General features: G+C 47.5%; 1 protein-coding gene across 4 annotated transcripts in view; it reads right to left on the reverse strand.

The window, feature by feature from the left end:
• The window catches only part of PPM1H (protein phosphatase, Mg2+/Mn2+ dependent 1H), a 149,360-nt gene extending 137,113 nt beyond the window's left edge, over positions 1–12,247 (reverse strand). For 2 of the 4 annotated variants that reach the window (XR_008579806.1, XM_054846943.1), the window contains exon 1: positions 11,568–12,233. Coding sequence is in view for 3 of the 4 variants with exons in the window: in XM_054846943.1 (XP_054702918.1) it covers positions 11,568–11,803 (236 nt within the window). In the remaining variant the exon portion in view is untranslated. Of the gene's footprint in view, positions 1–11,567 lie in introns of all 4 variants that reach the window. The other 2 variants (XM_054846958.1, XM_054846967.1) reach the window with 2 other exon arrangements.
• Between the last annotated feature and the right edge of the window lie 552 nt (positions 12,248–12,799).

The following is a 12,799-nucleotide window of genomic DNA, read 5'->3' on the forward strand; positions in this document are numbered from 1 at the left end:
CTTAATACAGATTCGGAAGAAAAAACACTTTCTCCAAAATGCTGTTTAAAAAACCCAAAAAACCCCCAAAAAACCCCCCACACTTAAAACTAGCAATTTAAGGAACCTAGTTTTACTGCACAGGTTTCTGCAAAGCATCACATACTACTGAACAAATAAAAAAAAACAAGACCTCTACTCAGCCTGCCAAGGCACTTGCACAGACGTGGAGCCAGTGGAACTAACGGCGGGGGATGGGACGGAACAGAACATGGGAAGAGGCACTAAGCTCCCTGCACGGCCACCAAAACCAACAGAGGTGCAACACTTTGCACTCCCAGGTATGAGCAGAGCTGCTCAGCTGCTTCATGAGCCCAGTCAGCAAGGCTGGGATGTGCTGGGTTTCACAGGGTGGCTCTTGCCTTTGAAATGAATCATGCAACATAACCCTGAACCCACTGGAGAGGACCCTGCTCTCAGTCACACCACTTGGGCCTGAAGTGATTTCAGGAGTGCTGTTCCCAACCAGAAATTAAAGGAAGGTTTCCTTCCCACTATTAAGTCTCACAGCTTCTTGCTTTCTCCTCCTCATAGACTGGCAGCATGGATTATGAATCAAAAAGAAAAAAGTCCACAAACAAGGATAAAAAGAAACTTCTCTCAAGAGAGAATGGGAAAAGAATAATACTTAAAAAAAAAAAATCAGTGGCACTTTGGGCAACTTCTTTTTCCAGCATTAGCCTCCCTTTCATTCAAACTGTTTCAAAACCGACAAAAACCCATCTGAAATTAAAGCAGCAATGCCTATGGTATTTTCTTAGCCTTCAAAGAGCTGTGTCTTTACACACCACACCTGAACAAAAGGACAAAACCTTTGCCCAGGTAGCTTGCCATGGAAAGGATCCTGCGTCATCCCAGGGAATGGGTATCAAGTGTTTCACAGCTGGGTAACAGGCTGAAACTGCTGTTTCGGGAAGAATTGAAGGATGAGAGCGCACAGCGCGTCTGTCCACACAGTGACCTGCTACATCTGAAAAATACAGAGATCTCTAAAGAACAGCAAGGTAACTTTTTTTTCTTTGCAAGACTTCTCCACAAAATGGACCACTGTTCAAGATGTAAGAGCTGGAGACCCATCCTCAGTCCCACCTCCAGTGCAAGACTCCATCAAGGACCAGATTGTTAGTTCTGGCTGACAGATATTTTACGGCATTACAAACATGTGCTACACATCATCTGTTTCTGAGGAGGTCTCTAACACATACCTAAAGATAGACAAATCATACTTGGCCTGAATGAATCAATGTTGGCCAAAAAAAAATAAAAAAGATCTGCTGTGGAGCTTGGCTGGAGTTGGATCTCTTTTGCCTCTCTGCAGGGAGTTTGGAGAGTAGAAATTATCATAACAGGCCATAAAGGACAGAGGAACAAATCAGGGAAATTCAGAAGGGCTCACGGGGGGAGCAGAGGGAAGGAAAGATCTCGCCTCTGCTGGTACCTTTAAGCAGTGAGGCAGATACATAGACAGGACAGCACAAAAGGCACTGAGCTATGGCACCAACAGATTTAATAAAAGGAGAAATTAACTGGGAAGACTTTGGAAACAGAGCTATGGCTATGAAAGGATCCCTAAACAGTCTCACAGACCTCTAATGCCAGTCCAAGGACACTGCCACAGAATTTCCGAAGCGGTGCTATGCAGGACATCAGAGCGTGATCCACAAAACCACCTTAAGCTAACATCCAAACAGCATATACTCTTCTTCCACTCCAACTCACACGTATGCTATTGTGTTGTGCCCCCCTTAAAAAACCCAATTGTTTATGGTGCAAAATAAAAGTAGCAAAAGACACAATCAAAGCTTAATCTGTTTCTTCTTTTATTGTAGCAGAAAACCACCATGGAAAGCATATACATAGCATACTGTTGAGAAATTCTTTTACCAAACAATGATTAGCTTTAAATTTAACAAGGCCTATGAGTGATTAATGTGTATGGAGAAGATATCCTAACCTTGAGAACAGAAACATCCTGGCAGGATTGCCCAAACAGGGTTGATAAGGAAGAACAGCTTGGCCAGACAACAGAGTTGGGAAACATCCAAGGAGAAGAAATTGTCCTCAAGACTCGTGACCATAAAAGGGAAAAAGGAGTGGGGGGCTAACTCCCCAAACGACCACGGATGACCACCCGAGACCCCCGTGCATGCATAGCGTAGTTTTGCAACGCCAGCATTATGTAAGTGTAGTAGATAGGCAGAGAGGTGGAGACTTCTCAGAAAATGTATGAATATTCATGTTTTTAAGGTATATAAAGGATGAACTTTTGTTTTAGGGTATGCACGATAGGCAGAGCTATCCCCCATGCATCCGGCACCAAAATAAAAGGAAATGCCTGCTTCTTAATGCTAAATTGGTGTTAAGGAGTTTTCTTTTATTCCTGAATTTTGGTAACAGTACAAGGTTTCCCACTCTCTTCCCCACCCTCTCTCCCTGAAGTCAGGTGAAGCTCATCACCCTGAATAATTTTAGCAGTGTCATTATCACTGCCTAGAGAGGAGCCTGAACAGCATCAAAAACAATCGGTCAAGATTGACTACCCCTTATGGTAACACTTCAAAAAGAAGGAAGAGGAGGAAAGAAAAAAAGAGATTGGAAATGGTTATTCACCTTTCAGCCGCAGTCACCACCAGGACTTGCTTTCATGAGAAAGGTGCAGAGCCTACAGGATCTGACATCATTCCTCCTCCAGCAGAGGCGATGCCCAGTAGAGTTAAAAACAACTTGACATTATGACAAGTGAAACCGATGGACAGACAGATCTCCCCACAGCACAGAACAGAGGCTGACATAACGCTGCTCTCTTTCGTCTTGGGGGACCAGACCCATTCAACTCCTGCTTGTCTTGGGGATGGGGACCATTTAGGAGAAGCATTGCCATGGCCATCAAGGTCAGGGCCACACAAGATTCAGGTGTTCATGCAACCCTTGGTATCAAAGAAAAGAAAGAGAATGAAGTGACTTGAAGCTAAACAATTATCCTCTGAGGACACAGCACTGCCCGCACCCCTGCACCTCAGCAGCCTTGGATTCCCCTAGCAGACTCTCTTCCCATTAAGCCTCACCGTGTTGAATACGGATCCCAAACAATGAACGAAGCTCTAGATTTGCCACCCTGCTTCATGCCAGAAAGGCCTGCCCACCACAGCACACTGATAACCTCTTCTTATTTTTTTTTTTCTAGTCAGCATGAGTGCTGAGTCATGTACAGGGTCCATATCTTGGTGTTCCCCAACTATGCATCGCCCACACCCCCTCCCGCTCCAACCGCTGCACTTGCCAATGTTGGCTGCCTCAGCTTCAGGTTATTTTTCTCCTTCCCCCTCTCCGACTCCAGCAATTAAACCATGCTGTGATCAAGAACCAGATATTTTCCTTAGACTAGCTTTACCCCAGCACAGCTTCCCCCTGAAGAAATCCTGGGTGTGGTATTTATTTAGAGAATGCCAATTCTGCAGACAAATATTTGCCTTATGTACAGTATTGGGAGGAGAAGTCATACCTGCCTCCAGCCATTTTATGAGCTTCATCTGTTGAACAGCTCATGCAGCATCAACCATTTAGCACCCTGCCACTTACAACCACAACTACCGTTGGCAGTGTCTACTAGCCAGCAAGCATGCCGCTGGATGGGGGAGCTGGGCAGGAGGCGCTACGGGTGAAGCCAGCCAAATGGCTGCAATGGACCTGCTGGCCACCTCCTACATGCTTGACTCTCTGTAATTACCATGCAATAAAACTCCCACCCCACATCTGTTAGATTTGAGGGGTGGAGGGGCTCTATACACAAGCTGGGATTTCTCTCACCAGCTGTACTAGCTGTTTTGCATTCTGAGCAGTTGAAACTGTAACCCCTCCTACTCTACGTAACATACAAGCAGGGAAACTGCTCTGGATAATACCATGTATTGTACCTGGCCATCCCAAATACATTTCCCTGGTGTAGGGTATATAACTGGCCAAATGGAAACCAAGTCTTGCAAGTCACCTTCCTCCTCCTTCTGTTTAACAGGGACAAAGAAAAAAATCCTTAGACAGTTAAGAGACAACAAAATGCACAATTCATACCAAGCTGTTGCTGCCCAGTAGAACCTCTTGCATTTTAGAGCAGCGAGTTCAGTAAGAACACAAATCCAAAAGAGAGGGGATAAAGATCCAGGGTAGACGTGATTCAGGAGCCTCTATCTCCCCCTGCAAACACTGTTCCAGTACACATGCAGCACTTACTCCTACTCCAGCCCTACACTGTGTCTGCTCTGCCCAAATCCACCCAAAGACATCTCCCTCCACTCAGTGCTCCCCTACTCCAAGTCTTACTCAGGATGCAGGTCAACACAGAACTGACTTAACCTGTCCTTAAACCCACAAACCGTATTTCTTCCTCACATGACAGACGGATCCCATCACAGGAGTGACCCGCGCTTTGCAGCACTGCTTCCTTTCAAGGTCGAACTGAGCGGGTTTCATTTGATCACATTCACAGGCTCAAAGCTGTTCACCCTCAGGGGCACAGCCCCATCAGATTACTTTATATCATTATGATAACTTCTCCAAACCATTCCCACTTACACCTTTCCCAAGCGATGCAGCTGCATCTAAGACAAAGGAACAAATCTGGGGTGTTTGCAGGTAACATCTGCCGACTGCCCCCAGTGCCAAGGCAGAAGGGGCCAAAGGAAAGCTGCCTGGGAGGACACAGTCACCCTCTGGTTTCACAAGCTGAGACCACGCTCAAGGGAGCTTTTCATTGACATGTTGGACACCACTAGCCTTAAGCCCCTGGGGCACTAGTGATACAAGACAGCTTAGAGGGATGATTTTCATACTTGCCTTATTAGGAATCATGTGTGTGCAACTTAGACTACATTAAAAATACCAGAGCACACGATTTACTTTTTTTTTTTTTCTTCTCCTCTTACCCCCATTAGTTCTAAGAAATCAGAGATCACATAGGAAAAGCCAGGCACACAATGGCAGGAAAAACAACTAAGTTGTCCAAACACAGAACTTTAAACTCGGGATTTGTTCTCCACATTCGTATGAAACTTCTTGCCAAAGCTTATCCTCACTGCCTCAGTTTCCTCACCCATGGAATCAGAACATTTACACATTTTTCTTCAAGGTTACTCCGAAATTATTATTTGCAAGACACTTGGCAGATTAGAGGCATTACATAAATATTAGATGCTGTAATATAAGCTCTTACACAAGGAAGGGGATTTCTGAAGCTCTTAAAACTATCATGAGGTTTCTGTAGGCTGTTTTATATGAGCCCTGGCTTTAATATACATTGTCAGACTCTTGTTTAAGTTAGCATCACGTTATGCATAGAAGAATAATTCATACACAGGAAGAATGTTTAGTTGTCCTTAGGTACACATATGGGATTTGAATTTTTAGCTCATTCATCAGGTCCTACTCAGTCTTGTGTTCTGAACTACAGAAAGAATAAAGAAACATAATTTTATCCAAAGAGAAGTATAAACAAAATTTTTAAAAATTTAAAAAGGAAAGTAATTCATTATTTCTGTGTACTTAACCTGAGAAGACAGCCAAACAGAACAAGATAAAAAAAGGTATTCCTTTTCCAAGGCACATCATCCTCCTGAAATTTATACCAAACAGAATACGTACAAAAAACATGTTTACTGATGGGATATGAGTCATGCTCCCAGCTGAGGGTTAGAAAGAGTAGCTCCCAGAAACGTAACTTTCAATTCACAGGAGCATGACTGCGGTGTTATCTCCTGTTAATAGGAGGCAATGGGGATTAGAATAAGCAATCAGTAGCTGCAAACCCTACCCTATCTTCTGACATCAACATATTGTCCAATTCAGGACAAGCAATTTCTGTGCTTTGGTTTACCTCATCTCACAGATGTGGTAAGCTTTCACCTGCTTCAGATTGTTATTACAACGTTTAATGTTGTTTAAATAGTTTGGTCTAGACAGAAGATGAAAGGTACTTCAGTTGAAAACATACTTCTGTGTTAACTCACAAAATCAACAAATTTTATGTTGATTGTGCCCACCTAAAATTCATGATCACTGAGGCTGGAAATAATTTTAATAAACACTGCAGTCAATTCTCACGTACATTCATTTCCTACAAGCTAAGTAACACAGCATGAGAAAAATATGATGCAACATCATCAGCCTTACAAAACAACCAGTACTTAGAGCAGGGAAAAAAAAAAATCCATAAGCTTTCCCCCCCCCCCCCTTTTCATTTTGAACTTAAGTTATTGCTGTAACAACATGCCACTGTAATAATGCTGCACAAGGACACAGTCATCATAGTTCACCTACAACTTTGCATTAATTATAGGTCAGTAGTCACCACACCACAGAGAAAATGTAATTGCTACTGCAGGCCTGCAGAGCAGAGAAACCACAATATCTCCAAAATGCAACATTACAGAAAAAGAGCCGGGACTTTGTGTCTCATTGAACGAAAGGCACCGCAGGGATAATAAATTGACTTTATAAGTGAAGAAACACGCACACCACAAAAGTCAAGTTTCTGGCTATCTATAACAACTGCAAAGATATCTGAAGTGTCATTTAGAAAATTTAAAAAAAAAAAAAGCAGCAGACAAAACTGTGCTTTGCATAAAGTCACAGACAACATACAATTGACTTTCCCCATTTCCCTTAAGTGTATTTAATAGTACCTTTTGATATTCTCTGAAGAGACAGCAGAAAGGTAAGAGTAAAGAGGGGAGAGCACGCGATACAGAAGCAGTTAGCTATGGTCCCATCCCTGGGATTTATACTATTTAGAAAAGCAATTATAGTACTGAATCCCGCACTACCAGGAATACACATTCAAAATAGATGGAAAATGACTAGTCTTGTTTTTCTACCATGAAATGCTACTCAGTTGCAGTTTCCCTGCAACTCCACCAGCATAGCAGCAGGCTAGTCCTTTGTCATTTGCAAACTTAGCATCTATTTTGTCGTGGCATATGTAGTCCAGGGAATTCGACCAGGAGAGAGAGGAAGGCTCTGCTCCATCCTGATCAGCCTGTACCTTCACAGGGGGAATGAGATAAAGCAAAAGAGCAAAAGGTGAAAAACAATGTTCTGAGCAAAGTTTGGATGCAGGTGAATACCATCTGAGTCATTTCACATTATATACTCCATCTATGCTACCACCTCTACTTTGCCAGTTATTTTAGAGTTGAACGCAAGGGCTGAGGGCAGCTTGGCAGAGGCTCTGCAGGGAAGAGGTCGTAATGCACTGAAAACAGCACAGAAAGGGACTACAGAAGAAATTTCCCTCCCGGTAACAGGGCAATTCAAGCAGCAGCTCAGAAACCAGCTTACAGCTCAGACAGGGAAAGGTCTGGAAGAGCCCTGTGGCCTCGGGAGCACAGCTGCCTGCGGAGGGAAGGGAGGACAAGGAGTAAATAAAGTGTCACACAGGATCTCCCCCATGCCCCTTACTCAAATAAATCAGTTAACTTTACAGAGAGCAGCAAATCTCCTTACCCCTCCGGATTAAAAGCAGACTTAAAGGAATGTTTGTTAACAGACTACCCTCTCCCTAGGTCACTCCTGATGCACATCAGCTAGCCACATGCAGTAAAACTATGTTAAGAATGCCCTTGATTAAAAAGGAAAAGTTTATTTCTCAATAAAATGATACTTTTAAAGACAATTAAAAAGCTTACTGGATGAGGATATTATTTTCATTTTGCTTCCACAGAGTTTGGCAACAGTTAGAAAAGTGCCTGCGGTATAAGAGAATCTCTTCAAGACATCTACCAGCCTTTTGCCATCCTGTAGTACAAGGTGAACTGAAATTCAAGGTCTCGGATCTCCCACGCAAGTACGAGACAGCAGGACAGTCAGAAGACAATTCAGAAGACAATTTTCAGGCTGCTCACTGACTAAGGAAAGCTGAGTCCCTATGGGATTCCCACTGAAATATCAGGAAGCAATGATGTTTTATCCCAGCATCGAGTCTGTTTTTGAAGATTTCATTTGCCTGCCTACATGCTTTGCATAATGATCACACTATTAAAAGAAGGGAAGCTAATAATAAAAAATAAAGGCTAATTTACATTTCACTGAATAATACCAGAGAGATAAGTAGGTAATTTTAAAAATAAGTTAAAATATATGACATGGATGAGCAATATTGCAAAAATATCCATTACAAAAAAGCTCAGTACGAGAAAAGCAAGCAAAAGGGAAGGAGGAGAAGTGCTTGTTCCAGGGGAACAAGTCAGATGAACAGGCATATACCACAGACGCTAAGGAGAAGAAATAATGAGCAGCGTGGGCTTCTTTATCACTACCTAAGTTATTAAGAAATCCCTGTCCTCAGGAATCAAAGGAACAAGAGGAACTCCCTGGAAATTTTTTTTGTAGACTCAGACTGCTTTAGTCCTGCATGGGAACCAGGTCTAACCCCAGAATGCCTTCTCCAGCTTGGCCGAAACACTGATATGACAACATCAAGAAGCTCCAGTATCATCTGTAAACTGACACATTTTACAACTAAATAACATGAACATTGCAAGCGCTTTCCTCAGCCAAAGCCTCCAGGTGATCTGTTCTCAGAGCCAAGATTTCTTCCTAAAGCCAGTGAGACAGATGCTGGTGCTGGGTGTGGAGCATAAATCCCCTGACTCAAGTCCCGCTGTGCGGACGGCCCATGACATCAGGGCAGACACAATAAAGGCGGCACACACTCTCTCCTTACATCTTCTGGGCCAAATCCCTGCCTTCTAAGTCTACAACAAACCTCTCCTTAATTTCAAGAAGTAAAAATCTCAGCGCCCAAAGGCATCCCCACCAACAAAGCACTGGAATCACTTTTGCCGATTTGCTGCAACATGGAAACGTGGGAAAGCAAATAGCTCAAGGAAGCTGGACCTCACAGCACCGCGAGTACGACATGTATTTTCCGATTCCTTTGTACCAAAGCAAATTAGTAAAATGTGAGTTAAATGGCCGACCTTTGCATTATGTCACAAGCTGCTTGCGAGGACACCAAACTTCCTCCTCACATTGTTGCAAGCACTGACTTGTACTGTAACAAAAGGCAAACACCACTCTGAAAGTTTCCTTAATATAGATGCTAACACAATGCTAAATAATAGCATAAAAGAAGTACTTCATCCCCTGCTTCCCCCCAAGCAAATAAACTTCAGAATATGCATAAGAGTAATTTGACCTTCCTAGTATTTTTCTGTTTATCGATATAACTCAAATGTGTTCCAGATAAGAAAACAGATATTTTGAACGTATACCTCCAAGCAAGTCTCACAATTATTTTCAGAAAGCCTGGTAACAGCTCAGTAGGGGAGGTGGGGAAAAAAAGAAAAAGTAATCTTTGGCAAAACCCGAGTTCATCCGTATTTCCTTCCTTTTCTTTATTTGTTAATGACTGCTGCACTGCTTTGCCTTTGGTTATTTCGCCTTTGCAATTTTGGTAGCACTGCTTTCCTCTTAGCACAGGAAGCATTTTGACATCCTCCAGTTACAACCAAACCCCATTTTGGAAGATCATATAGATGGTTTTGGGAAGAGCCTGGTAACACACTCACTAGTTCTCTCTCTTTCTCTAAGGAGTACCTTTCACTGAGCTCTGCTCCACTGGTGCTGGAACCAGTAACTGCAATGGAAGGGAATGAGATAAAAAGAAAAAAAAAAAGAAAAGAGAGATCAAGCAAAAGGCCAACCTATTTTCAAATAGATGATAATAATAGGAACTGAGAAAGCCAGTGACTTTTTTGCGCCTCCCAATTAACCAAAGTGCTCAACGCTGGTAAGAATAACAAGCCTATGAAAATGATCCTGGCATGTTCTTCTCCTTTCAGAATCACCAGAGCCATTTACTTTATCTCCAAACATCCCCTCACTGAAGGTTTCACCTACAGGGTCTACTTGGGCTTTCACTTTGCAACAGCCGTGTTTTTCTTCCCCTGACAGTCTCAAGCAAAGCTCGCGGGCAGCAGCGGATGCACATACCTGGCAGCCTGAGAACCTCCCTTCCACTTTGTCACCAACTTGTAATTATAGCTCCTTGCTGAAAGCCACAGCACCTCACATAAGCTAAAAATAGCAGCACTTACTTGCTTTGGTAAAGCACTGCTTTTTAAGGGACTATTATAGTAGCAGAACAATTAGAGCTTACTTTTAAACATTTAAACTTATAGTTCCTGGGGAATTTGCTCAATACTCTATTCAATTCGTTAATAATCTGAAGAGAACAATCCAATTTAAAGTACTTCAAATCTCTCTTCCCATTTCAGTGTCCCCAATGATGTAACAACCTTTTAAATAAAGCTAGCGATTACTTGTTAACAATGCGAAGCCTTCGCTGTAGTTTTTGCAGTAGCTTCGTGGGAATTCACGTATGTCCGAAGAGACAGCGCTCTACAGCGCAACATCTTGCAGCTTGGAAGAGCTCATTGAGTGTAACTTCTGTAATCTGTGAGTTGGTAGCAACATGGATGGCCAGATACGTTCAAGGCTTAGAGACAGCAACAGAGAGAAACTAAACACTGAGTCCTGCTCCCAGTATCATCAAAGAAAACGTGTGTACTGATACAGGAATCAAGTGCAAGGACATGCCTTGGCTCCGCAGCTACTCCCACTCCCAGCGGGATGAGAATCTACATCCAAACACTGTCCTTTGCCTGGCTGGTATTCAAGGCGCTGCGTGCAATCATTTAGTTTGATTGGGCTCAAGGCTAGAACCAGGTCCTGACCAGACACCCTCTAAAGCAAATACCACGACATGAGTGAGTCAGGGCGACAAACCACTGGGAAAGCCCAGGTTTGGGGTTGGCCAATGGATATTATGGTTGGGGTTTTTTTTCACTTGGGAGCTCATGCTCTTCAAGTGCCTCCCCAAACCGGGCAGAATAAGCTTGGGGAGTAAGTGACCAGCCACCACCAGCGAGTGCGACGGCTGCCAGACCCACAGGAAGGTGCCCCAAACCCCACACGTTTCACCACTTCTGGGCAGTGGGAAGCAGTTACGCACGCACAAATCAAACCGGGTTTCCTATCAATAGCCCTTTTCATTTCCCAGTCAAGAACAGAGACAGTTGTTCACCGGCGGGGACTCCATCCTCGGCCCAAGCGCCCCCGGAGCCGCCACTGCGGGCGGAGGAGCCCCGGTGTTGCCCGTTTGCCATCCTTCGGCCGCCCGGCTACCGGCCGCTTCCGCGGGGACCTGCAATCGCAGTTGACCGTTTGCATCCTCGGCCTCCCAGAAACGAGCTACCCAAGTGCAACGCTACGGCCGGGCCGGGCACACGGCGCCGCGGATGCCGCCCCCCCCCCCGCGCCCCCCCACCCCCCCCGGCTCCCGCTGCCAGCGGCGCCGCGCAGGCCCGGGACGGCGCCCCCGCCGCCTCCGCAACGCCGGCACCCGCCGCGGGGGGGGGGGTCACCCGGCATCGCCGCCCCTCGCCGCCGGTGCGCCCAGGAGCGGGGTCAGCCCGGCGGGGCGGACGGGCCCGGCCGCGCTCCACCTGCCCGCCGCAGCCGGGGTCCGTACTCACTCCGCGTAGCCCGTGGTCCAGGGCAGACGCCGGGTCTCCTTGCTGAGGATGAGGATGGGGCGGGCGATGTGGTCCGCGGAGCACTCCACCTCGTCCGGGGACAGTCCCAGGAACTCGGGTCTCCCGTAGGGGAAGCGGAGGGGCAAGTCCGCGCCGCTGCCGTGGTCGGCGCCCGCGCTGCCAGCCATGATGCCGCCCATGAAATTGGCCACGGCGGACTTCACCCGCGTGAGCATAGTACCCCCGCCGGCGGCGGCAGCGCCGGAGCCGCCGCGCAGGGCGGGGAGCGGGACGCGCCGGCGGGCAGCGCTGCTGTTGCGGTGGCGGCTCCGGCAGCCCCCGCCGCGCTTCCGCAATGGGGGCGCCGGGCCGCAAGGAGCCGGGCGAGGGATCGGCGCGCTCAGGGGTAGCCGCGGGGCCGCGGGCTCATCGCAGCAGCAGCGGCGGCGGCAGGTTTCCCCCTCCCGGCGCGGCGCTGGGTGAACTCAGCCCGGCGGCGGCTGCTGAGTCATGTGATAGCGAGGCTGGATTTGCCAGGGCGCTTCCTGCTCCTCCTGCGGCACCGGCGGGCTCCTGGCACACGCCGGGCACGGGCGGCCGCCGCCCCCGCCCGCCTCCTGCGCCGGCGGGGGGGGGGGCGGCCCGCGGCAGGTGCGCGGCGGGCGGGGCCTGGCGGGGCCTCCCCCGGCTGCCTGCAGCGGTGCGGCGGGGGCCGGGAGCCGGGAACGGCGGGCGGTCTGTCCGTCCGTCCGTCCGTCCGTCTGTCCTGCCCGCGGCCGCCTCCGGGAAGAGTTGCCCGGGAGACGTTTCACGCGGAGTCGCTCGGGGGGCGCCGGCGCGCCGGGGGTTCCGTTACTGGCGGGCGGGAGGTCGCTGCCCGCAGTGCGCCCGTCCCTGCTGCTCCCGGGGCTGGAGCCGGCGCAGCCCAAGCGGGACGCCCCGGCCCGGCCCCGGCAGAGCCCTCTGATCCTATGGGCAGTGGGACAGAGCTCCCGCTTGAGGGGTGTACCATCCTTCTCCCCCTTAAACATGTCAAAGGTATTTTTCCTACAAAATCATTTGCTATAGAAGAGAATTACAAGTACTCTCGCCGTGAGGGCAGGCCAGCGGGCAGTGGCCTAAAATGAGTCCTGTAGCCAGCCGGCTGTGGGTTCCCTCTGCCTGCTTGGGCAAGCCGGGGCCACGCCAGCCTGCTAGCCAGCCTGCTAGCCAGCCTGCTAGCCAGCCGGGAG

Source organism: Grus americana, chromosome 1, assembly GCF_028858705.1.
Source record: "Grus americana isolate bGruAme1 chromosome 1, bGruAme1.mat, whole genome shotgun sequence".
NCBI classification, from domain to species: Eukaryota; Metazoa; Chordata; class Aves; order Gruiformes; family Gruidae; genus Grus; species Grus americana.